The 27,462-nt window shown below is 31.9% G+C and overlaps 1 protein-coding gene across 1 annotated transcript in view; it reads right to left on the reverse strand.

The window, feature by feature from the left end:
- Nucleotides 1-27,462, reverse strand: part of LOC131949760 (coatomer subunit alpha) — a 60,780-nt gene that overhangs the window by 31,231 nt on the left and 2,087 nt on the right. Inside the window, exons 2-11 of the mRNA XM_059311651.1 lie at nucleotides 9,309-9,422; nucleotides 7,755-7,828; nucleotides 5,170-5,250; nucleotides 4,606-4,682; nucleotides 3,088-3,197; nucleotides 2,786-3,001; nucleotides 2,432-2,567; nucleotides 895-977; nucleotides 666-816; nucleotides 58-124 (exon numbers count right to left, since the gene is read on the reverse strand). Coding sequence (XP_059167634.1) covers nucleotides 58-124; nucleotides 666-816; nucleotides 895-977; nucleotides 2,432-2,567; nucleotides 2,786-3,001; nucleotides 3,088-3,197; nucleotides 4,606-4,682; nucleotides 5,170-5,250; nucleotides 7,755-7,828; nucleotides 9,309-9,422 — 1,109 coding nt within the window. The remainder of the gene's footprint in view (nucleotides 1-57; nucleotides 125-665; nucleotides 817-894; nucleotides 978-2,431; nucleotides 2,568-2,785; nucleotides 3,002-3,087; nucleotides 3,198-4,605; nucleotides 4,683-5,169; nucleotides 5,251-7,754; nucleotides 7,829-9,308; nucleotides 9,423-27,462) is intronic.

Raw genomic sequence — 27,462 nt, forward strand, 5'->3', positions numbered from 1 at the left:
TTCTTTAAAAAATGTGTCTGCTTAAGTAATAAGATACAAATTTAATATTATACTTACAGTGCACAATAAGATGGCATTTTCTGCTGGGTTATATGACATTGAGTAGATAGGAGCCCTAGAACCGCTACAATTAATATAATTACAATTGAGCAATAAAAAAAATTATCCTTTAAACAGAATCAACAAATGTTTCTAGAATTTTTTTTTAATTCTTTCAGATAAAGAACTCAATATCCATAAATCAGGAGACTTTTTAAGCAAAGTTGTTGTCTATTTTAGTTTTGAATAGGGGATTTATTATTTTTATTGCAAGAGATTTCCTCCAACACAATTAAGTATTGCAAGTCAACATAATATGTACCACACAGTCAGCTCAAATAGACTTCTAAAATTTTACAGTAATATGAGCTAGAAGTACATTCACATATGATCAGACGAGTATTTATAAATGCTTAGTCCAGTAAAAAAGTAAAATAGTGTACTAAAACAGTTTATTTTAGAATAGTGAGTTTCGCATTTCAATTTTAGGCTTAATGCCTATTTGCTTCTCTAATTAATAAGTTTCAGTGTTATTTTATAGTAGAACTGCCTGTGCCAATATTGGAAAAAAATTTGAAAATTTTTATGTTACTAAAAACTGAAAATAAAGTCATTTTTATATTCACCCTCTTAGTTGCATGACTGCCACATCTTTTGAATTTGTAAAATCCAACTTTCTCAAGTACTTTTCTTTAACATAATACAGAATATTATTATGTACAGAAAATGGTGGGCGCTCTCTTTCCAGCTTGAAAATGATCATTCCACCGTCATGTCCTAAAGAATTATAAATGAAGATATTAAAGTAAATCCCTTACAAGCGCATCTACAGTTAAAAATAAATCAAATAGTTACCAGCAGCAAAAAGATTAAGTGAGGGATGAGCAGCCATCACCCAGAATCTATCATGCTCCCTTCTAAATGTTTGCACTCCAGTTCTGAAATAATGTATATACAATGTTTATGACTGGTAATTGTTTTCTATATATGTATTTTTTCCAAAATGTTGCAAACCAAGATTTTGCCCATGAAGAAAACCACACATGGCCAAAAAGGGGAACAAAATATAACTCTGGCTTTGTTCTATGGATCATACATTACAAAAAAATCTCTTCCACTCAGTTCATTGTAAATGCTATAACTAAGTCATGTGTACAATGATCAGTTTAATGGAAGAGTAGAAAGATATGATGTATCAAGTAATACAAGTAATATGTGATAAGCATCCTGTGCTTAGGAGGGTAAGGGGTGATTTAGGCTATTTAAGTATTAAAGGTGTCCCAGTAAGTGGAATGGAACAAAAAAGAATTACTTACAAATACATTATGTCATCAACAGCAAGAACTTTGACCATATATAAAAGTATGAAAAGTAACCATAAAAAAATAATTGGTAGAAAATAAATAGATGCCAAAGAGAAGACTTAAAATTAGCTGAAAGGCCCATTAACTATTTTTAAAATCAAGTACAATGTGATTAAAATAAATATGGTAAAAAAATCCTGACTGGTTTTTGCCAGACTTTACTAAAAAATTGGTTGTATTTGATGTTTGTTAGAAAGTGAAAGCAATTTGCGAGTTTTCATTTTTTTCACTGAAAATGTATATAAACAATAAAATGTCACAACTAGGCCATGTGGTTTAAAGAATTTCTAAATTATTTTATAAAAAATTCTACCTACAAACTTTTGAGTACATAAAACCAAAATAATGGGGTTTTCAGAAGATCAATAAGAGTAACTGTATAGCCAATCAATATTTATCTCACAAAAGTGAAACTTCAGGTAATAAATAGGAATAAAGCTTTTAACACAAACAATTGCAACTTTTATATCATTGATTCTAAAAATATAAAATTGTGATTTTTCTTCAAGCTTATGTTTTGTTTATTTTTTTGGCTGCTATAAAGGTGAAATTGACAAAAACAAGATTTTTATCCAAATCACAATAGTGATGGAAGGATTCTCATCAACTCGGTGTCCATTAATTGAATAGTTTAACATTTTTTATTAGTGAAAAGTCAGGCATCTGAGAGTTATGAATTTTTTTTTTCAAAAATCTGTCAAGATATCTGTATGATATATTCTCTATTAGGTCAGTTTGAAAGCCAATGTGATGAAATACAAAGCGTTGAATTTCTTTCTGCTAAATTCAATTGTTGGTTATACTAGTTATTTCTTTTCTTTGGCAGTGTGAAGTAAGTATCCTGGTTTATTAATGACTGTCTAATTAATCAGCCATTAGATATTCCATACTGATTACAAAATAGTGTACTTCTGCCTTAAATGAGAACTGTACTTCTTAAATTTGATGAAGAACTTCAAACATTTCTAATCTAAATACTAACTGTTAAAAGGGTTTTAACTTGTACATTAATTATTTAGTATACACACCGTTTGCTCATATCCCAAACTCTTATACTTTTGTCTTCTGAATTGCTAAGAATTAACTCTTGACGTGGGTGAAACAAACAACATGACACATTATTGTAGTGCCCTCTGCAAGTGTCCACCTCCCAAGCTTTAGATTCTGTAAAGTAAATCGGTTATTTTTTTATAAACAAGCAAAATGTATATTTTTACACTAGTCCAGGCAGTGCAGATGTTTATCATTTTGATCACAAATATTCAAGATATTAAGTTTTTCTTAAATCTTAACTCTTTAATGAGTTAGGAGATCTTTGTAGAAGGAGATGAGTGCACACATCTCCAAACCTTTTACTGCAGATAGCAGTAAAAAAGACTAACCATTCATTCTCCAAAGCTTTATTTGTCTGTCATCAGCTCCAGATACTATCAATGGGAGAGTTGGGTGAAAAGCTGCCCAGTTTACTCCTCTGTCATGGCCTTCTAACACATGTTTAACAATCGCATCTGATGTCCCAAACAAATCTGTTTGACCTGGGCTTCTTAATCTATCTTCAATACCTCCTGGCCCTGGCGCAACATTTTTTTTCCGCAAACCTGAAGTTTATAAGATTAGATATAAACCTGGATACATTTTTAAAGCTAATGCAGCTTGTATTTGTATCTTGAACTAACTTACTTACCAGAGATGTCCCACACTCTAACAGTCTGATCTAAAGAAGCAGAAACTACCATATCTTCCGAGGGGTGAAACTGTGCACACATCACATAATGGCTATGACCAGTCAACACACTATTTAGAAAAACTGAATTAGTCTAAAACAAATAGCATGCCATAATACTTAATCTAGTATAATTATTTTAATTAAATGTTGGTAACATGTCAAACAGTTTTTATTAGGCCTATATATTTTACTAGCCGTCCCGGCCAGGCCCTGAACTGGCCTCTGTGAAAAACCTATCTGTAAAGGACCATGACATGTGTGTTAAGCAATCAGCATATACTCTGCATTGCCCACCTTAACCAACCAACCAAAACCAAAAAAAAATGCAAACGTAACACAAACGCAATTACAAACACAAATCCAACCACAAATGCAAACACAAAGAAAACAAACACAAAAGCACACGAAAACAAACCAAATCCAAACAACATACGCCAATCAAACATAAAGAAAACACAAAAATAACAGCAAAGTGCTCACAGTCTAGCCCGGGGCGCCAAATCACACCATGCTGGGGCGCCGACAAAACCACCTGTTTCAACTTAGTAAACGAATATAGTACCCCAACTTATTATAGTTTTTTGCACTCACTTAAACAAGCGTAGGCAACATAGTGAACACGGCAAGGCCCGGGGCGCCAAATAGCACCCTGTCGGGGCACCAGAGGATGCCCGGATTTGATTCACTTAAAGACTATAGTAACCTTTCTTATCAACAATATTCTATCGCACTGTTTAAAACGAAATTATGCACCATAGCGCTCACAGGATAGCCCAGGGCGCCAAATCAAACCATGCCAGGACGCCGGTAGACACACCTGTTTTAATTTAGTGAACAATTATAATACCCCAAGCTTAACTGCAAACGGAAAGAAGTAAACATAGAGGACATTTAAGAGCTGGCTTTTTAACTGTTATTGATTTTTAAAAAATACTTTAATAAACAGTACGTTCAGTGTATAAAATAAATAAAAGGCAGTATTTTAAATACCTACAACATAGCACTTGATCAATCCCCGCTAATTATGTAATTAGTTTTTTCCCAACACCAAATCAAAGTAATAAAAAGTAAATTTTTTCCCCAATGTAATGTTTTTTAAAAGGGAAGTAATTATGTTTTTCTAATTTATCAAGGGACGTAATGAGTGCTGGAGGAGAAAATGTAAATAATTTTCAGACACAATTAGAATTTTTGTGAAAGGTGATACATTTTTTTTTTAATTTTGTTTGATAAAAATGGCGACAATTATTATAAGTTTGAAAAATGAAAATTGTTTTACAACACCTTCAATATTACTTTTTTAAATCATGAATTTAGACGATGAGCACTTTAGACGTATAACACAATGAGAATGGTGTCTATTAATTTCTTATATTCCTTTGGAACCCGCAGTTTGCTGTCACATGCAGAATTCAACTTTGTAAATTAGATAATATAAACATATAAAAAATCATTAGAGATGGTATTTAAATTTACCTAATACATGTCCGTGATTGCCAATTCCAGATACGAATGGTTTGGTCATCAGATGAACTTAAAATCCATGGGTATTCCTGATGAAAAAGGTAAACTACTTTAAATAATGTGCTAATGATTAAAAACTATATTTATTAAACTTTAATGAGCAGAATTCATTTAAGTCACAAAATAAACATTTTGATATTAATTTAAATATTCAAATGAGTTGCTCAAGTAAATACTTCAGCATTAATATTTTTACATCAGAAAAGTTCAAACTAGAGGAATAAGGACCATTGCTTAGTAAGACTCAAGTAGTTTTAGGGCTAGACTTCTCAAATTTTTATGTATTGGCTTTAATGTTTTAAATCTTAAAGTATTTACTGATTTAAGTAAATGTATGAAAGCAATATCAATTTTTCAATGATAAAACCAATAAAATATAATAATATACATTAAGTGATTAAATATACTTACAATGTACTTAATAACATACCTGCAGGAATTGAAGTATTTAAAAAAATTCCTAAACCAAAACTCTTGTACACATCAGATAAAGACAAAAAAGTACACTCAACTTACATGGTGAAAAAAAGTTGTCCTGATATAGTCCAAATGGCCAAGAAGTGTAAACAAGCATCTTCTTTGTTTATAGTTCCAAACCTAAAATATTTAAAACACATTTCTGAATATTTTCATTTTGATTGTAAGATCATTTTGAGGGTACCAAACAATTCAGCAAACTGGTTTTTTTTTAAAGAATTTTTTTAAAAATTATAAATTATTTTAGATTTTAATTGGACAATGGCATAATGCCCGAAAATTATATGTATCTGGACTAAAAAAAATTGAAACAGACAATGGACACCAAAAAGAATAGTATTGGATGACTCGTTATTTATTTTAAAATTTGTCTGCAGAGTTATATAAATAAAAATGATTATAAAATAAATTTTTATAGTGAGGTTTTGTCTGTAACTCTACTAAATTTTTTTGAAAGTAAAAAACAATAATTTTTTTCATTTTATCACCAAAACTGTAAATAAATATGACATAACTAGGTAAAGTGTATTAAAAATGTATAATTTTATTTAAAAATTTTTATCAGCAAAGTTTGAGTACAATATAATTACAACGAAGTGAGTTGTTTTAGAAGATAGATCACTGAGCTTCTGCACAGCCAATCAATTCTAGTAGCGTAACTACAGTTTATAATTTAAGTTTAATGAAAATAATTAAAAACACTTAAAATTAGCAAGTTCTCTGTATCAGCAACTTTTATTTCACTGATTTTTTAAATATTAAATTTCTATAAATTTTTCAAGCTTATGTTTTTTTACTGTCACTAAAAAGGCAAAGTTGAAAAAAACACAATGTTTATTCATGTCAACAATAATGATGGAACCCATCTCAAACTCATTTGTGTCCTTTAATTAAGAATTAGTTCCTATTGACAGTAAACAATATGCTTTTAATTTTATTTGCTTGTTAGAGAATGTGTGTAGTGTGATCATGACAAAATGAGTACACGAATGACTTAGGGGACGGTTGATAGGCATAAGTCAAGAGGAAGCTTCGAGTTAGTGTAACTGATAGCTAGGATTGAAAAGTTAGTTATGTATAGCAATTAAAAAAAGTCTGATACTGTCCTCTTCACATGCAGATAGATTAGCAAAAGTTTTAGCATAGTCTTGTATGGGATAGATATAGTAACTGACTCATCACAGTAAGTTTTTTTAATCATACAGTAAGCCATTGTAAGTGACGTCATGTAAAATGATAAACAGCTGAATCATTATTAACGTTGTCAACACAATTTAAAATTAGTATTTCAATGAACATTTGAAGTGATACTTATATCATTACATTTTTTGTGTTGAGTCACACTAAAAAATGCCCTCATTTCTAGGAGTTGTACCACTTAATAAGGTGTTAAATTTTAAACACAGTAATGATAAAGAATAATTATTACACTTAAGAATTAGTGCTACTTTAATCCTATAATATTTATTTTATGTGTTATTATTAAAAAACTTTGTTTTCAACTTTTAAAGTAAGTTTTTGGGCTAAAATGTTTGCATTAAAATCTGTCCAGTAGCTTGTGATATCTAAAATTGAGTTTCCTGCCCCAATTACCTCATGGTCGATTAAATCAGCCAAATGTAACATTTCAGCCTTGGCGGTTCTCTAATTGAGCGATCACGTGTAGTTTTTTTTTAAATCTTGCTATCTCTCTTTTTATTATTGAACTTTGTAATTTTTAAATTTAATTTTAATAACTAACTGTCTATCTAATTAGATAAAAAATTGAATGTTCATGTATAGTCATCCAAGATCTACCTCTGTGCCAAATTTAAGCTCATTCGGACTATGGGAAATGGGTGAAATTAAGATTGCAAGCCACACACACACACTGAGCAAGCTAAATAAAAGCCTTTAAAACAACCATCAAGCTTAATTCACCATCCCTACTTAAACTGTTGTATGGATGGAGCACATTTGGCACAGTAGAGTATGCCAGAGTTTAGATATTGCCAAGAATGGAGTTGTACTTTCAATTTTTAAAACTTTTTATTTAGTTCACAACGTCTGTTTTTTTTTTGGTGTAGGTTGTGGCAATTTATAATGCAGCGATTTCGTTCAAACTTTCCAGATACATTCCACTTTGATGACAATACTAGTCTTTTTTTTTAAAATTTGATTAGATGTTTAATTAGTCATTGAAAATTAATTAAACAGTTTAGGGGAGATAAAATTTAATCACTGGATAGATAAAACTAGTTTGCTTTCTTTCATAAAAGCTTTAATTACACGTGAAATCTTTTACATATTTTTTTGTAACCAAAGCTTTTATGAAAGAAAACAAACTACTTTCATTTTCTTATTTTCAGTGCATTTAAAAGTTTTTTTATATTTCTTTTTATTAAAATGCTTATTTTACATAAATTATTTATCCCCTTATTGACCAATTATTGACTGTAATCTGGAAGGGTTTTTTACATATGTATGGGTTTTTAGGATTTAAAAAATCAGTAAAATTTTAATTAATATAGATCCTACAGAGTTCTAGGTGGGAGGAAGTATGAAGAGATAAATAATTTTAATAGTTATAAAAATATTTAGGTGCCACAGCCAAAGACAGACAACAACAAGCTACATAAGTTAACCTTTATTTTGTAATCATCTCCACCAGAAACAAAAAGTGGTTGCTGTTGATGGAAATTGATACCTCTGACTGGACCTGAAATGTTTTTTTTTTAAATATTAAGAAACAGTGAAAATAGTTAATTTTATTCAAGTGACCTAGTTTACAAATTGACCACAATCAAAAACAGAAGATGCAGAACTGAACAAAAAGACAACAACCAAAACATACTTTCCCCAGACCATTAAAGAATACAAATTTGTTAAAATTCTTTAATAAAAGACATCAGATCAACACCGCCTGTCACCCCTGCTGGGGAAGTCAACATGCTCCTTAGCTGTGTGAAGGCTGCTCTTGCTTTGTCTGTCCTTGCTTTAACATCCCCATCTTTTCCTCCCTGATGTTCCACAACACTTCCTTAGTAGGTAAAGGACTGGTTTCTTCTAAGTGGACTCCACCAGGTGTAACCTGTCCTGTGCTGGCTTGTTAATTTTTAGTACTTATGCCTTTTGCTTATCGATATAAATTCCAACCTGCGCCTACTTTTCTGCCACAATGTTTATTTTCTCCTGCATCTGCTGTTGGTTGTGGGAGAGGAGGGCAAGGTCATCTGCAAGTCCAAGTCGTTTATTTCCGCCGAGTCCACTGGATTCCATGTCTAAGTTCTCTGGAGGCTGTTTCACTATCCAGGCGATTGCAAGAAGGAAGAGAAGTTGTGACAGCAGGCAGTCCTGATGGACCGTTTCACACCTGAAAACCATTTGTAAGTTGTCCTCCTTGGACAACTCTACAGGACATTCTCATACGGGTTTTTAATAAGGATTTATTAGAGTATACAACTGCAAATACAAATTACTTTTATTCACTATTAGCAGTATTTGTGAAATGGGGTGTGTGTGCCTATATATGTCTATCCCATAACCCCAAGAAGGTTGGGGCAGCATGTTTAACTTTTTCATAATTCTTTGCCATTCTTCCCAGTCTTTTAATGCTTAAAGTAATTCAGCAACAGACAGTCCAGCCCATTTCTTGATATCCTGCAGCCATTTTCATTTTTGCCTTATCCTTTGTAGCAGATAGACTTGCATGATTGATAGGCCATTGGATCTTGTAACATCTGAACTTTGAATTTTTATATTTAGAGGTCGGAAACAAATTTCTAAGTTTATCAATATGCCATTTAGTTCATTTAGCAAGCTATGCTGTTATATATAGTAATATAACTAAGAGTGTTTATTTTAACTGAAGAAATCAATTTTTCTTTCTATTTAGTGCACTATTAAAAGCTTGTTATTAATAAACTTCTATTATATATCTATTATACTTATTGTTTGGTTTCATCAAAGATTGGTTAAGCATCTTATTGTATTACAGTTCATGTCACATTAGCTTGAAACAAATCAGTTAGGAAGCAGAGGGTGGTTTCAAAAAATAAATGTATTGCTTGGAATTAATATTAAGTTTATTGTATAAGTTTAAGTTTATAAACATAAAATAACAGGGCTTGAAAGCAAACAATTACAAACCTTTTAATTAAATTCTATACACCAAATATATAATAAACGTGATCACTTACCATCATGTTCATCAAATTTGTCTATAAGTGTACACATACGGTAGTCCCATAATTGGACTACACCATTGTGTAAGGATGCTAAAACCCAGGGCCTCTTTGGATGAAAGGATAGCCCTGTAAACAAAACACATACCTTGTTTTATACATATGTATATGTAATTAAAAGGGAGTGATCTCCCCTAAACTTTCTCGAATATAACACTATGGGGATGGCAACTCATGATATAGACATGATTTTTAATCAGTTTTTACTATTATTCATTTATCATGTTTAAATTGAAAAGTGAGAAAATCTAATTACTTATCTAATCACTGAATTCCACTAAATGACTAATCTAAATCTTACAAATCTGGGGTAATCTATAATTTTTAGGTACGTAAAATCGACCGAGACTAATAATGTGTAAAAGGTGACCCATTAAATTTTTGTAATTATTTCACATTTTTAGGAGGATTTATGTTTTGAAAGTTACAAAAATGTTTAAATGTTTCATTAATCTACCTGTTTTTAAACCATTGTATTAAAACTTTTCAGTAAAAAATAAAGACTAGCGATGTTTACCATAGATGCAACAAGCTCGTTTACTTTAGCAGTCATCTTGTTTGAGTTTTTTTGTGGTAAAATTATACTTAGAGATTCAGGGGAAACCACTCTAACTTACAGAAGGTAGCTGTTTATATAGCAAATTAGATGATTGTAAATTGCCTATATCTTTGCTTACAGGGCGATCATTTTAATGCAACAGGCCTCTTTATTTTACAGGCCTGATAAATTGTATTTGATAGGCTAACTTTTATGGTTGACAAAACTATGAGAGCAAAGATGTCTGTGATGCGCACTGCCCGTGACACTGTTTAGAATGCATTCCTTGCTAACTTGATCAATTTTAATGCAATTTAAATGCAATAGCAGTTTAAAAAATAAATCAAATACATACAAAATAACAATATTTTAAACTGAACATGGACAAAACTTTGTGAATAACACACGGTCCCAATGACATCGCTATCTTTTATAAATTGCCCTGATTAAACATTGCTAAAACACACTAATTAATCAAAACTGAATAAAAACTGCATATGAATATCTTTAAAAAGTTTAGATCTGTAGGCCTACTAAATATTCTTAAACAGTTAAAACGTGATTATTTGTGAACCATTCATTAGCCGAGATATTGGTAAAAAACTGCATTTTTTCGAGGTTTTTTTGGCTTTTCCAGGAAATCCAGGAAGGAATTCCGGGATTTTTTTTGGCCCACAATCATCCTCGGAACTTGCTTAACATATTTGCTTTTGGAACTAGTCCTCGGTATTGCTTCGTTGAGGAGGAGATACGACTTAAAGCTACGGTAAAGCTGCGGACACACATCCATACATCCAGAAATTTCGAGGTTTTTTGGCTTTATTTGAAATAAAAAATATTTATTATGGTCATTTGATTTATGCAAGTGTTCATTATTTCTTAAAATGGTATGAATAACATGAAGAGTAGAATTTGTAATGTATATTTTCCTTTACCAATTCAATAAATAACTAGATCTAGTTTTATTATCAACCAGTTGTTTTTTGTTATTTTCCGGTGAGTAAATGACCTAAGTTGACACAATTACCATGGCGGGATTTAAAAACTTGTGAACACAAGTCCATGACGTCATGTTATGCCAGTTGAGGGGCAAGAACATGGATTTGGCTTTCATTTTCCATTCTAGGATAATTTTAAAATTCTCTCTTTTCTCGTCAACTAAGTAAGCTAGATATTTAAATGTGGTGTCAAATGTTCTCTTAAGGGGTAAGGAACTTAACCCATATTATCCCAAGGTCTCAAATTTTTATAATTTTTTGATATGGTTTAGCTTTTTGGCACTGAATGAAGGAATGACTATAGATTTTTTTTTTAAAATCAATACTTTTTTAAATATCAATTTTTTAAATGGGACGCTAGCAACCAACGGCCCCATGTACATTACTGAAAAAAAAAAAAATCGTTTATCACGAAATATGGCTAATCTTGCGAAAATTAAGCTGTATACTAATTTTGTAGTGTTAGGCCAATGATTTCATTGTTTAGGACAGCTAAAACTACTGATAATGTTCAATTGGGTTAGCCATACCATGGTCAAAAATGCAGAAATTATGTTCAAATGTCTGGTTTTCTTTTAATCTAGCATCCATCGAAGTGAATAACACTTGGAAATAAGTAAAGCTGTGACTGTTACGTCTAAATATATACACATGATCACAATTATTGTTATTATTCATCGAAAATTGATTTTTTGGGGGTGTACTTAAAATTTTCAAGGGGGTGGGGGCTTAAATTTCCGGGGGAGGGTGGACACTGATAAAAGTATGTTTTCTATATAAATTCCATTTTGTTCTGAGGGCAGATGTGTCCCCCCCCCCCCCCCACCCCCCGAAATGATGCCTGGAAGAAAGTCTGCCCTCAGTGAATTTGCAAAAGACGATCTGGTCCAGTTTCAGATGTCATCCAGCCAAGTTCTCTTTTGTTACCCTCGCTATTCCCCCCCCCCCCCTCCAGAGGCGTACAAGAGATATCAGACATCTTATTTCTAGGGCCCGGATCCGACACTGGTAGCCTGTATTAAGTGTTCATGGCTCTCATCCATGTATGCACCTCACTATTCGAACAGCTCCCAATCTAGCACCAGCAATCCACTTACAAAGCCTCGTAAAAGTTAACAAAGTAAAACAGGTATGGGGAACCTTTGGAGGGGAATATTATTGGGGCATGACAACAGTACACAGCTAATTCACATTTCTGCTATATGTAGCTTGAGCTCTCATATATATGAAGAGTGTTAACCAACACCCAAGACTGAATAGTTTCACCTAAATTTTGACCATTGTTATTATTCTGGTTAGTTATAATTTTTATAACACGCACTAGTAAATTTACAGCAATACTAAATTAGTTTATATTCAATGGTATTAAATACATCAGTTAGTTTAATTCTGAAAACTAAAAAAAAATGTAAGTTTTTCAATATTTTAAATTTTTGTATACAATAATATATAAGTAAATATAGGTCAAGGTCATAATTAAATACCTATAAATACTACTTAACACCCCAAAGTCAACAGTTAACAAAGTCAACAATTGTTTCACCATAAATAACCATTTAACATAAACATTTGCATCTGTGTTTCTCGCTAGTGTCCAATAAATGTGACGTTTTTGTAACAATCTACATAAGGCCTTTCGTTGCTAGCATCCCACTTATGGGACGCTTATTGTACACTTGATATAACGAAGTAGTTAAAAAAAATTATTACTCTTAAATTTTTATCAGATAGAAATATGGTACTGCTACAAGTTTCAAATGTATTTTGCACTTAAAATGTTAATATTTTAGAAGATATGCATTTTCCTGTGCGCATGTTTTCTTTTTTCCGCCATTTTGACAAGTCCTGCAAAGCCGGCGCTATAACATTTTTCTAAATTAATTTTTTTCACAAAACACACACAAATTCAATAGTCTAACCATTTTTAAATACAATGAAACATAATTTGTGTTTTAACTAGTTTTTAATAAATTTTAGCAAATTTTTTTACAAGCGTCCCATAAATGGGACGCTAGCAGAATATGTGTTAAAGGTGTTTTTGAAATAACAGAATATTTTAATTTTAAAAATCCATAATTCAAGCTAGTAGGGCCTAAATATCTCAATTATATATTAATCTACTGTTATATGGGCCGTTTTCCCCGTTATACGGTCGTTTTTGGCCACGGTTCAGTTTATACGGAGAGTGCTCCACTAGAAATCCTCTCATTATTTACAACCACAATTCTCGTGATTTTTTCTGGCATTCTAAGGCATATTATCCATTTTATTAGCATCTTGTGTTAAAATAATGATGAGAATTTGCAAGATTAACAGTTTTTTCATTTGCCGTGGATAGTTACCTTAAAATAAACGTAAAAACCATCAGAAAACAACGCGTGACGTTTCAGGATCAGAGGTCAATCCAGCCATCTAAGCAACGAGCCAGCCTACTAAAATATAGGCCTAGATCTATTATATATTTTCGTGCATGTAAAATAATAAGTTTATTTTTTTCAAAACATTTTTGTGATACAAGTGCAAAGCTTGAAAGTAGGCTCTGTCTTCTTAGCTAATAATATAGAGATCTAGATGTCTAGATCTAATAATTATTCTGGCTCATTGCTGAGATGGCAGGATGACCTCTGACCCTGAAACGTCACTCGTCGCTTTTTGCGTTTTGTTTTTTTTTCGTTTTTTTTAGGGGTCCTATACACAACAAAAGAAAAAAACTGCTAATATCGCAAATTCTCATTATTATTTTAATGCGATATGCTAAATAAATGGACGCCATGCCTGAAAATAACCGAAAAAATCGCCAGATATGTGGTTTTAATTAATACACACTATTCTTGTCAAGTACTCTTGGGAAAAACTGAACTGCCACTTCAAACGGTCCGGTACACGGTCGAAACCCCCTGGTACAAAAGTAGTAATATATAATTGAGATATTTATAATGAGTAATTACAGTTATGCTGATTCGCCTTTTTTATATCAATTTCCATATGAGGTTCCCATGCAGACATTTCTGTCCGCTATTTTTAGTATCGTGACGTCATTGCTACTGCTACGCTAGTTGCCAGACTGCAACAATTAGTTTTTGTTTTTTGCGGAATGAACTGTTAAGTCTAGTATTTTAATTATAATTATTAGTATATTGATTTTTTTCTTCTCTGTGGGCCGACAGTAGCTGCATTGAATTTAATTCGTGACCGGTGGTTAACCTCGTCAACGCTGCGTGGCCTAATCGTTTATATAATTAGTGATGCTCGTTCAGTGGCTTTTTTCAATAGGCCTAATTACGGGCGATTTTTAGACTTAATTGATCGACCATTAGCCTTTTTCATTGCTGCGTATTTTAAAAAATGCTCGTTCAGCTGCCTTTTTTATGGCTCTAAATAATCTGTTTACGGGCATTTTAAGCGTTTATTTATTTATTTTTTTAAGCTAGACGTAGATCTAGTTTTAAAAAAACTAATTTTTTTATACAGCTGGCTGTCTAGCATGCCTGATATGGGAACTTTAAAAAAAATGACCAGAAGTAGGGAAGTAGGTCTGTTTTTCAATTTGCTTGAAGAAGGGGGGGGGGTGGAAGAGAGAGAGAGAAGTGAAGACACCGACCATCTCGTGTACACGTGTTCATTCTATGACGTGTACTATAGGCCTGCTGAACTCACGGTGACCCCGCGACCGTGGTGGGATTTTTCATCCACAGCATAGTAAGCGTAAGCAAGCAATCACGTGAGTGACGATGTTTGGAGATTTTATTTTTAAAAAAAATCACATGTCATGTTTTCAAGATGAAAAAAACATGTAATGTAAAAAAAAAGACACAAATACCATGTTGACTCATAATGTGAATTGAGTGTAAAATGTATTTGTATTTATAAACTATCATAACTATTAGGCCTACTATCATATTATTTTAAGCATATTTATTATTTAAAATTAGAATTTGAAATAAAAATATTTATTATGGTCCTTTGATTTATGCAGGTGTTCATTATTTCATAAAATGGTAGAGTAGAATTTAATAAATAATAAAATAACTAGATCTAGTTTTATTATCAACCAGTTGCTTTTTGTTATTTTCTGGTGAGTAAATAACCTAAGCTGACGCAATTACCATGGCGGGAATTAAAACTCCAAGACGTCGTTATGCGGGTCGAGGGGCAAGAACGCGATTTTGTCTTTCATTTTCCATTCTACTATAATTTTTTCTCTTTTCTCGTCAACTGAGTAAGCTAGATATTTAAATGTTCTCTTAATGGGTAAGGAAGTTAATGGTGTATTTGAAATAACAGAATATTTTATTTTAAAAATCCATAATTCAACCTACTAATAATAGCTAAAGCTACGCCTTAAGACTAAGAGTAGGCATTTCAACTTCCGCTGCTTCGATTCGGTAGAACCACATCCGGACTTTTTCATCGTACTTGTTGAAATTTGCCATTTTTTAACATGTTAATTCTCGCCATCTGAATTGAAGAATAAAATGTATTCGATATGAATATTTAGTTGAATTTCATCTTTTAAACATACAAATAAATGAATTAGCTCCCGTTTAACATTGTCCGATACCGAAAGCGATCAGCGATAATAGCAAATATTTGTCGAAATGCCGACGCTACTGAACTGGCGCATTGACAACTAAATTTCAGATATAAATAATCCTCTAAATTGCATGAAAATAGGCTTAAATAGCATGCCAACCATTTGGATAAATAGAAATGTCAATTTTAAGGGTTTTTAAGTACGGGGCAATGAGGAGTAGCGCGATAAAACTCGTAGGGTAGGAACGAGAAAGCGTGCGTAATTTCATAATGGCGGCCGAGTTACGAGATATTAATAGATATGCACATACAATGTTTTTAAATAGCTGTTTGTCTTTTAAATGGACTATTACAATAAAATGGGCTTTAAAATAAATATACTGTAGATCTAAATTATTAAAGTAAAAATGGAAAGAATGTAATTAGGCCTAATTGCTGCCTAAATAAATTATAAAATTTTAAATTAGCCAGATTTTTATTAACCTTCTTAATACCAGGTTAACTAGATCTAGCAAACTAGAATTAACGAATAGCAGATAAATAGATTATAAAAGGCATTTTTAAGTAGAAATAAATCTATATTTATTGCAAACAGTTTTAAAAAAAAAATAGAATCTAGATCTAGTTCTAAATGGAAATGAAAACACTAAAATAGTATTGGGTCTAGAGATGTGTAATATTAATATATTAAAAAATCTATTGGGCCTAAATGTAAATACTGACAGGCCTATCTTACTAGATCTATAAAGGGCCTAAATTAAAAATAATAATGCCCAATTTTATAAGCTGCACTGCATTACAGTTTTAGTTATAGGCAACTATAATAGAAAGAAAACATGAACACTTTAATTAATGTCATGTTAAGAATTTATCAAAGGATACATCAACTTCACTAAACATTTTATAAATAAAAATACTGTGAAATGTCAATCTTTGAGTTTTAGCACTTCTCAACACTTTTCATCAGAAACATTACAAGAACCAAAATTTTCTAAATTAATAATAACATTTTTACCATGTCATACACTGACACAAATGCAATGTTTATGGCAGGAAACAGATTGGTACCGCAAAATGCATATTCGATCTTCGCCGTTCATAAACTTTCTAACCAGACATCGTTCGGGGATTTTGTTTATACTATACTAATAAATAGAGCTATGTTTTTACAAGCTTCGTTAGCAACATTTTTGTGGAATACGATTTTTATGACATTTTGTGCAGCGGCGAAGGATGCGTAGTATGCAAATCTAGACGGAATGGATCTACTTGGAAAACTACGTGTACTGCACTAATAAGGTAAGAAATAATATTTTATAAAAATAACTATTATTTTTATGGATTTTTCATTAGAAATGATTGCTGTAAATTATGAAAGTAAAAAAAAGTATATTTGAATGTGTTTTTTACTTTAATTTGAACAAAGTGAATGGCCATAATTACGACACATCGGCGTCGTTGAAAGCGGGGATTTCAGTTAATTTTTTACGGATTTAAAATTGTATTTTTTTCCTCAGAGGCATGTGTTTAAATAACAGTTTAGTTAAATCTATTTAATTCTGTAAAATATAAGTATTATTTTGCCGTAGATACTTTTAAAATTTTTTTTTATGATTTTCTGTCGGGGAAAATCGATATTCGCACCACGCACGCACACGTAATAAAACTAGACTTATCTTTAAAACACGAGAATCTTGAGTACACTGCGAATAACAAAGTTTTAAAATTTTAGTTTACTTTTGACTTTAAGCCATTTGTTTTAAATCGAAATTAATTGATAATGTAATTATTTTAAAGTGAAAATTTTCCGTCTGAAATTGGCTTCTAATCTTCGCCCACTGAACCAGCCTACACACGACATTCGCGCGAGTCTGTTTCTTCGCAATAGTCTGTATAGTGTCGAGGGCTAATTCTAAAAAGAATCGAGTCTTTACTAACCTAATGTTTATTAAAATTAGGTACAATTGTTGGAACGCATGAGAAATAACAAATTAATATTTCTTTAAATCTATAGCCAAAAGAAAGTAGAACTTTATAACTCTGTAAATTATGAATCGAGTGATGGCTGTCGTGAAAACGGGAGCCATTTTACTCTTTTTTTAGGGTGACCTACTTTCATTATATAATTTTAAAATTTATTGATTTGATAAGCAGCTGAGTAGCTGACTACGCATGCGATATGGCTGGCACGTTTTGGGGTAGGGATCGAGTACAACATAGAATTTTTTTTTTCTTAGAACTAAGCATATTTTTTTTTAAATCAAAAGATACTTACATATCAGTTGTTGATTTCAATTTCATTATAGATCTAATCACTAACTTCAGTTTTTAAAAGTGATTTTGCTTCTAGATCTAGCGTATTTTCAAAATTACGTAGGGTCTAAATCTAGATCTAAATTTACTTACTATTTGACAATCGTGACAGTAAAATGAGGTCACCGCTTCCAGATTCTTAGGTTTTAATTATGTTTGTCATTTTGATCTATTATAAGTAGCATTAAAACAACTGCATCTATTATCAACAGTTTTTATATGCCAGTTCTAATTATACATTCTGTTCATTACCAATTCTAATGAAATCGTATCAGGCCCTAACACCCTGTTCACCTACACAGACACTACACTTGAATGACGCTACAGACAGTCGTAACTTTAAATTAATGTTTAAAGTACTAAACAATTATAATTAGCCTTGTAAATGCTGCAACTAGATTAAAAATTGGCATATAGACATGTTTTATTAATTATGTTTTTTATATAGACCTTCTATATTTAACTCTGTTATTTTTTTCTTCCCCAGAGTGTTTCTAAAAGCCAGAATTTTAAAGGGGAGGGCGGTCGTTTTTTTTTCCTCAAGAATAATTATAGAAATAAGCTATAAACTGGTATATTTTGTAAAGTTTGACATAATTACAAATAAATGTATGCCTAAGTGACATTTCTTAGTAATTATATTGCTAATTTTGTGAATTTCGTGGATTTTTAGACCTCACTACATTTAGATGTAAAAAAAATCTCAGTTGAGTGAGTGTGGTTAATCTACATTTTGAACGTGATGTAAATGTCTAGTGCTATTAATTTTTATATTTTTGAATTCCTCGATTGTTAAGCAACAAAATTGATATATAATATGTCAATATTTGTTACTTTGAAAATTGGCGAAAATCGACCCTAAAAGTAGATGCTTGAGGGTTGAATCTGTTTCCTGCCTTATGGCAAATCATTAAGTATCTTGATCATATTGTGCTGTATTTGTAAGTTCTAACTCTATACTTTACATGTACAATATGTATACTAGCATTCTTATTACTAACACCAGAATCAATATGTAAAGTTTAATCTTTATTTTTATAGTAGCAACAAAGAAGTACAATATATTAGCCTGTAGTTAATCATAATAGTCTAATTGTGCTGTACCATATTCAAGTTCACTATTTATAGTTTTCCTCTAGCTATGTTTATTTTACTTGCATGTCTGTATTTTTTACATTCTCTAGTCCTAATGTAGATTTTCTTATTCAATTCTTCATTAAAATTTTCTGTCACTTATCATATATCATTACAAACCATATCACTTACTGGTTAATTTGAGACCAAATTTAATGGTCTAGCTTAATTACGGGCCGAGAAAACAAACAAAAACAAAAAGACCAATTAACTTCTTAAAATGCGAAACTCTTTTTCGCCATCAAAAGAGGTCAAAAAGTTACGTTGGTTTGTGTTTTCCATTCGTAGCATGATGTCATAGCAATTACGACAACATTGGGTAATTTAGTTACCAAAAAAAACCAAAACATCTTGTTAGAAAAAAAACTTTATATTCATTATGTTTATTAAGGAAATATCAGACATATTTATTATAAATTCTATGTACAATTCAAGACATTAGGCCTTCCATGATGAATTGAACAATCAATACCCATGAAGATAATAATAAAATTAATATCCAAAACTAAAAATAGATCTGACAGAAGTCTAGATCTAATCTAACTGTAAAGACAATACAGTACTAGGTAAGATGATAAATCAACTTTTTTTTTAAACTTTAAAATTAAATACTCTATAATTAATATTCTCTTCTGTAGTAGCATTAGGTTAGGCAAAGTTTTCTTTTTTCTTTTTTTTTTTTTTTACCAGCTATTCGTAGTATATCTACGGTCCTGTAAGCTTGCATGAAACTTAAAATGACCCTTAGTTGTTTTACAATTTGCTTGGTTTATGAGGGGAGGGGTGGGATTGCCTACCGATGATCTCTAACAGCAATCGTTAATGCTGTGACGTATGCTATAGTAGGCCTGCTGAACTCACGGTGAACCCTCGACCGTGTCAACATTTTTCTCCTGCAGACAAGAAAATGTAAGCAGTCGATCTCACGAGCGATGCGAGCGACGATGTTTGGAAAATCTTGAATAATTATTTTATAAAATATTATTTCGATCAAAAAAATATTTTTAAAAAAGAAAGAAAATAAAACAGCTCGTGACATTTCCTATGTGAAACAATAAAATAAAATAAAGCACAACTGATTTACGTCGGATTCGAACTCGGAGATTCAAGGTCACCTACCGCACCGTTCTGTTTACTCTGCCACACACCACGATGTATTGGAAAATAAAATATTAGACATTTTGTATCAAAAGATTGCTAAAACTATAAGGAAATAAATACTACTTCATTTATTGATATCATTCTACGTAGTAACTGAGTAACTGCGTAAATTTTACACACAATTCCTATATTTTTAACTAACACAACAGCATTAACGAGGTTGACAAAGTCTAAAAATTTAAAAAATTGCCAGTAGGCCTAATTAGATCTAGCACAAAAAAAGGCTCGGAATGAGCATTGTTTAAAATACAATACTAAGGCCTAATTAAAAACTCAGGGATGTGACCAAACCAGGAAAAAAAATTAGGAAATTTTCTTCGGATAATAATTCAATATGTTTTATCTACTTTTTATCGCGATTAAGCAGCTTCATACCATTACTGTATTTTTAATAAAAGAAGTTTATGTTACTCTAAAATAACATTGAAAGTCTTGTCTAATTGCAATTTAATGTTTACCTTATAAACAACTTTTTAAAAATTACAATGTAACAAAAGTAGCAATTAAGTTTTATTTTACCATTAAGCTAATTTAAACTGTACTAATCTAGTGTACATTCTAGATGTACTCCTGTTTTCAATTTTTAAATAGGGGGCCTAATGCCTAATATATATTCTTTTAAAGATTGGATTGGTAAAAGATTAAGATTAGTTATAATTTGAAAGTTTTAGGTTCATGTGATGGAAAAATGAAATGGACCAGGTTAGCTAAAATTAGAAAGGGTCTGATGTGTGAAACAAAGTTAATCATTTTGATAGCCAAGCCACATCCATATTTATATTTTTTTTTTTTGGAATAAATGAGAATTGTTAGGGGTCATCCACGTTTTTTTAAATGATATTTACCTCCCCTCTCTCCTACAAAAGCCAGACTCCCCCCCCCCCCCCCCCCCTATAATGACGTCACACCTCAGCCAACAAATGCTTCCCCCCTCCTCGAAATTAATTTGATTTTTTTTTTTATAAAACATCGATTTTTTTCAAAAATATTGACTGAGGACGACCAACAAAGGGTATTTTATTCAATTTCTATTACAATGTTTTACAACAGTTTTATAATAGCGGCTAAAATGCAGTTGTTTCTAACATTACTTTTTTTTTTAAATACAAAAATATGACGTTACACTATCTTACGAGTGTGACGTTATTTATGGAAGACCCCTTATTAAAAATTTAAAATCAGTCTGAACGTATTTTTTTCTTCTACAAACAAGTCACGTTGAGTTTAGTATTTTTTTTTCTGTAGGCCTACGAAGCATACGTATTACTATTGCAGGAACAGCTATTTGAAATTGACTGTGACGTCATTTTTTTCCCACAAGCAGTACCGAACACGTACTTGGGGTCAAGGTGAGGTCACAAGAGCCACCGTTGCTACGAGGTGGGGCGGGTTAGTCTAGTCCTCATAGTCACCTTTAGCAAGGATTTCAATATTAATTTGAAATAGAATCAGAGAGAAACTCTAGATTTAGGCGGGTTAAAATACCGATAGGTAAATTAGGCTATATCGATAGCTAGATTACCAGCTTAAAGAGATGTAAGCTTCATTTGAATAACTGCATTATTTTAGATTACCTTTTCCCGTGTTTTTGATTAATAGTTAACTGAAAATATCAGCGGAAAATTTGGACTAAAAAAGTGTGCTTTGAAAAATTCGAAAGTCCGCCAAAATTCCGAATCTTAATCTACATTTAATTTGATCTAGCACCGTCAGACCTAGCGCAATCGACCAATCGGAAAGAAATGCGCATATTCCAGTGTCCGTTTGACCTAAGTACAGTAGTAGTTGTCGATTTAAATTTAAATACGAATAAGTGGAATGAGCATGTCGGCCCTTTCCGTAGAAGACATTTCCGTTTTTTTTTTCCTAATTTATAAAATTTCGTAAAAAAATCGACAAAAATTGAAAGTCGGCGGAAAAATTCGGCGAAATTAAATCAGCGGAGGAAAATCGCAACTGAAACGGAAAAATCGGATTTCCGCTAAAATTCGGAAAAGTCACATCCCTGAAAACTACATATAATTTCATATAAATTATACAGTCGGGTAGGCCACGAAGTATTAATTATTACAAGGTTAACGACCGGTCACGAATTATGTTCAATGAAACTAACAAAGTAGTCGGCCTACTTGGCTTGCAGTGAAGAAAAAAAATCAATATACTTATAAAATTACTAATACTTCAATTTTTAATACAATAATAATGCCCACAATTTCTGCACATGCTACAACTGAATTATAATTAAAATACTAGACTTAACAGTGCATTCCGCAAAAAACAAAAATTAGTTGTATCTATCTGACAACTAGCGTAAATATGACGTCACATTACTAAAAATAGCAGAGGCATGGTATTTCTATGGGGAATTGGATTTTGGAAGAAGGGAAGCAGCATCATTGTAATTAATCATGGTAAATATCTCAAATATATATTTATCTAGGATCTGTCGAGCGCTGTTGCCCGGTGGTCAGTCGTTTTTCGTTGCAGTTCAGTTTCTCCTGAGTGATCCACAAGACATGCTTGTATTAATTATAACTACATATCTCGCAAATTTTTCTGGCATTTAAGCCAAAGTATCCATTTCCTTAGCATTTCATATTAAAATAATGATGAGATATTGCGAGATTAGCAGTTTTTTTCATTTTTTGTATATAGGAACCCCCCCCCCCCCCCCCCCAAAACACTTAAAATGCGAAAACAAAAAGAGCATGACGTTTCAGGGTCAGGTTCTGACTTCCGGTTTTGGTAAGGAGATTGACTAATATAGTATATGGAATAGCAAACTAGCTGTGCAGTCTGGAAATCCTCTTATGGCAGTCGCTATAGAACAGTGCCACACCCCTTAATTTGACTTCATTATTTCTAGTTATCTCTTTTCTAATTTTTATTTTATTTGTAGACTTCTATTGCCTATATCACTGAGTACAAATGTGCAAAGTTTTATCATTATATCTTTAATAGCAACATTGGTATGCAAGTTTAAAGCCAATCACATGTCTCGAATGCAGGTTACAATGAAACATAACATAGGCCTGTTGGGAAATTTTTCCTGATTATCATAGAATGATAAAATGGACCCAGATTAATCCTATAATATACCCCATTGATAAAAATATCAAATTTATCATTCTAGGCCTAATAGTTTTTTTTATATGAATTTTCAAAGTTATGTGTTTAACTTGTTATGTTTCATTGTATACCATCAGGAAACTTTATATATTAGGACAAGAGCATGTAAAAAATACAATCATGCAAGTAAAATAAATATAGCTAGAGGAAAACTATAAATAGTGAACTTGAATATGGTACAGCGCAATTAGACTATGATGATTAACTACAGGCTAATATATTGCACTTCTTTGTTGCTACTATAAAAATAAAGATTAAACTTTACATATTGATTCTGGTGTTAATAATAAGAATGCTAGTATACATATTGTACAGGTAATGTATAGAGTTAGAACTTACAAGTCAAATACAGCACAATATGATCAAGATACTTAACGATTTGCCATAAACATTGGATTTGTGTCCGTGTATAACATGGTAAAAATGTTATTATTAATTTAGAAAATTTTGGTTCTTGTAATGTTTCTGATGAAAAGTGATGAGATGTGCTAAAACTCAAAGATTGACATTTCACAGTATTCTTATTTATAAAATGTTTAGTGAAGTTGACCTATCCTTTGATAAATTCTTAACATGACATTAATTAAAGTGTTCATGTTTTCTTTCTATTATAGCTATTTATAGCTATAGCTATTTCTATTAAAACAGTAATGCAGTACAGCTTATAAAATTGGGCATTATTATTTTTAATTTAGGCCCTTTATAGTACTTTATAGATCTAGATAAGCCTGTCAGTATTTACATTAAGGCCTAATAGTTTTTTTTTTTTTATATATATTATTCAGGGATGTGACTTTTCCGAATTTTAGCGGAAATCCGATTTTTTCCGTTTCAGTTGCGATTTTCCTCCGCTGATTTAATTTTCGCCGAATTTTTCCGCCGACTTTCAATTTTTGTCGATTTTTTTACGGAGTTTTAAAAATTAGGAAAAAAAAACAACGGAAATGTCTTCTACGGAAAGGGCCGACATGCTCATTCCACTTATTCGTATTTAAATTTTAATCGACAACTACTGTACTTAGGTCAACGGAACCTCGAATATGCGCATTTCTTTTCGATTGGTCGATTGCGCTAGGTATGACGGTGCTAGATCAAGATTAAATGTAGATTAAGATTCGGAATTTTCGGCAGACTTACGAATTTTTCTAAGCACAATTTTTTAGTCCAAATTTTCCGCTGATATTTTTAGTTAACTATTTATCAAAAACACGGGAAAGGGTAATCTAAAATAATGCAGTTATTCAAATGAAACTTACATCTCTTAAGCTTGGTAATCTAGCTATCGATATAGCCTAATTTATCTATCGGTATTTTAACCCGCCTAAATCTACAGTTTCTCTCTGATTCTATTTTATTTTGCAATCTCAAATTAATATGGAAATCCTTGCTAAAATCCTTACTAACCCGCCCCACCTCGTACTAACGGCGTCTCATGTGACCTCACCTTGACCCCAAGTACGTGTTCGGTACTGCTTGTGGGGAAAAAAAATGACGTCACAGTCAATTTCAAATAGCTGTTCCTGCAATACGTATGCTTCGTAGGCCTACAGATTTTAAAAAAATCCTAAACTCAACGTAAAAACGACCGTGTCTTGTTTGTGGAAGAAAAAATACGTACAGGCTGTTTTTTAAATTTTTAATAAGGGGTCTTCCATAAATAACGTCACACTTGTAAGATAGTGTAACGTCATATTTTTGCATTAAAAAAAAGTAATGTTAGAAACAACTGCATTTTAGCCGCTATTACGAGTTTTAGAAAACTGTTGTAAAACATAGAAATTGAATAAGATACCCTATGTTGGTCGACCTCAGTCAATATTTTAGAAAAAAATCGATGTTTAAAAAAAAAATTCAAATTCAATTCGAGGGGGGGGGGGGGCTGAGGTGTGACGTCATTATAGGGGGGGGGGGTCTGGATTTTGTAGGATAGAGGGGAGGTAAATATCGTCAAAAAAACGTGGATGACCCCTAACAATTTACAGCTATTCCAAAAAAACATAAATATCGATGTGGCTTGGCTATCAAAATGATTAACTTTGGTTCACACATCAGACCATTTCTAATCTTAGCTAACCTGGTCCATTTCATTTTTCCATCACATGAACCTAAAACGTTCATATTATAACTAATCTTAATCTAGGCTCTTTACAGTTGAAGACAAATATTTTTACCAATCCAATCTTTAAAAGAATATAGGGTATTAGGCCCCTATTTAAAATTGAAAACAGGAGTATATCTAGAATCTACACCAGATTAGTAGGCCTACAGTTTAAATTAGCTTAATGGTAAAATAAAACTTAATAGCTACTTTTGTAACATTGTAATTTTTAAAAAGTTGTTTATTAGGTAAACATTAAATTGCAATTAGACAAGACTTTCAATGTTATTTTAGAGTAACATTAACTTCTTGTATTTAGAATATTAACTTCATAAAACAATTTATTAGTACAGTAACAGTATGAAGCTGCTTAACCGCGATAAAAAGTAGATAAAGCATATTGAGTTATTATCCGAAAAAAATTTCCTAATTTTTTTTCCTGGTCTGGTCACATCCCTGATTATTACACATCTCTAGACCCATTATTATTTTAGTGTTTTCATTTCCATTTAGATCTAGATCTAGATTCTATTTTTTTAAAAACTGTTTACAATAAATATAGATTTTTTCTACTTGAAAATGCCTTTATAATCTATTTATCTGCAATTCGTTAATAATGCTAGTTTGCTAGATCTAGTTAACCTGGTATTAAGAAGGTTAATAAAAATCTGGCTAATTTAAAATTTTAAAATTTAATAATTTATTTAGGCAGCAATTAGGCCTAATTACATTCTTTCCATTTTTAATTTAATAATTTAGATCTACAGTATATTTATTTTAAAGCCCATTTTATTGTAACAGTCCATTTAAAAACAAACAGCTATTTAAAAACATTGTATGTGCATATCTATTAATATCTCGTAACCCGGCCGCCATTATGAAATTACGCACGCTTTCTCGTTCCTACCCCTACGAGTTTTATCGCGCTACTCCTCATTGGCCCGTGCTTAAAAACCCTTCAAAACCCTTCAAATCGACATTTCTATTTATCCAAATGGTTGGAATGCTATTTAAGCCTATTTTCATACAATTTAGAGGATTATTTATATCTGAAATTTAGTTGTCAATGCGCCAGTTCGGTAGCGTCAGCATTTTGAGAAATATTTGCTATTATCTGTGATCGCTTTCGGTATCGGACAATGTAAAACGGGAGCTAATTCATTTATTAGTATGTATAAAAGATGAAATTCAACTCAAATATTCATATTGAATACATTTTATTCTTTGATTCCGATGGCGAGAATTAACATGTTAAAAAATTGCGAATTTCAACAAGTACGATGAAAAAGTCCGGATGTGGTCGTACCGAATCGAAACAACGGAAGTCGAAATGCCTACATATTACTACATAACAAGTTAAATTTAAAAGTTAAACACATAACTTTGAAAATTCGGATAATATTTAGAATCGACCCTTTGAATCCCGGTCAGAACGTCTCCCCGTCGTGGCCTCAACCAACCGGCGGGCTTGTTGCATTGAGTTAAATATAAACTCAAAACAATAATATAAACAATCTCCTTTCGGTCGGTCAGGCCACATACCACGCACGCATAGTGTTGTGTGTCGTGCCTTAACCAAAATTATCATTAGATTTAATTAATTAATTAGTTAGTTAATTAATTTGTTAATTTATAAAATTATGTATGATGCTATAGAAGTAGGTAAGTATAATTTTTACTATGTATTTGTACTATTAAACATATTAAAGAACATCGTTGTTTCAATAAAGTTAAACTTTTAACCCTGTTTGTAAAGACTAGCGGTATGCTGTAAGGCGGCTGGTGGGTAGGGTATATTATAGACCATATACTCAGTAAAAAAAATCCACCGTGGTGCGTGTTATTGGCCTTGGGCCTTGGGTGACCGTTGTTGGCGCTTGCTGTGAGGGGGAGAGGGGGGTGTGTTATACTCATTGAAAAAAAATGCACCGTGGTATTGGTCTATGATGACGTCGGCGCAAGCGTGAAGGGGGGGGGGGGAGACTTTTTTTTTTAACCAAGAACTAGGCGTTTAGAGGCAGTAATGACAATAATCAAGGACTGGTATAGCCATGATGTCGAGTGATGCTTGCTGGGTCTATCATCATACGATTGCTTGGCGATGGGAGTCTCGTCAAGCTCAGTTTAGGCCTACATTATTAACAGTAAACTATTGGGATGCTGTCATGCACAAAGTAACAGCTACCGAATGTAGCACTTAAAACA

Source organism: Physella acuta, unplaced genomic scaffold (assembly GCF_028476545.2).
Source record: "Physella acuta isolate Inbredline_101_S28 unplaced genomic scaffold, ASM2847654v3 ptg000713l, whole genome shotgun sequence".
NCBI classification, from domain to species: Eukaryota; Metazoa; Mollusca; class Gastropoda; family Physidae; genus Physella; species Physella acuta.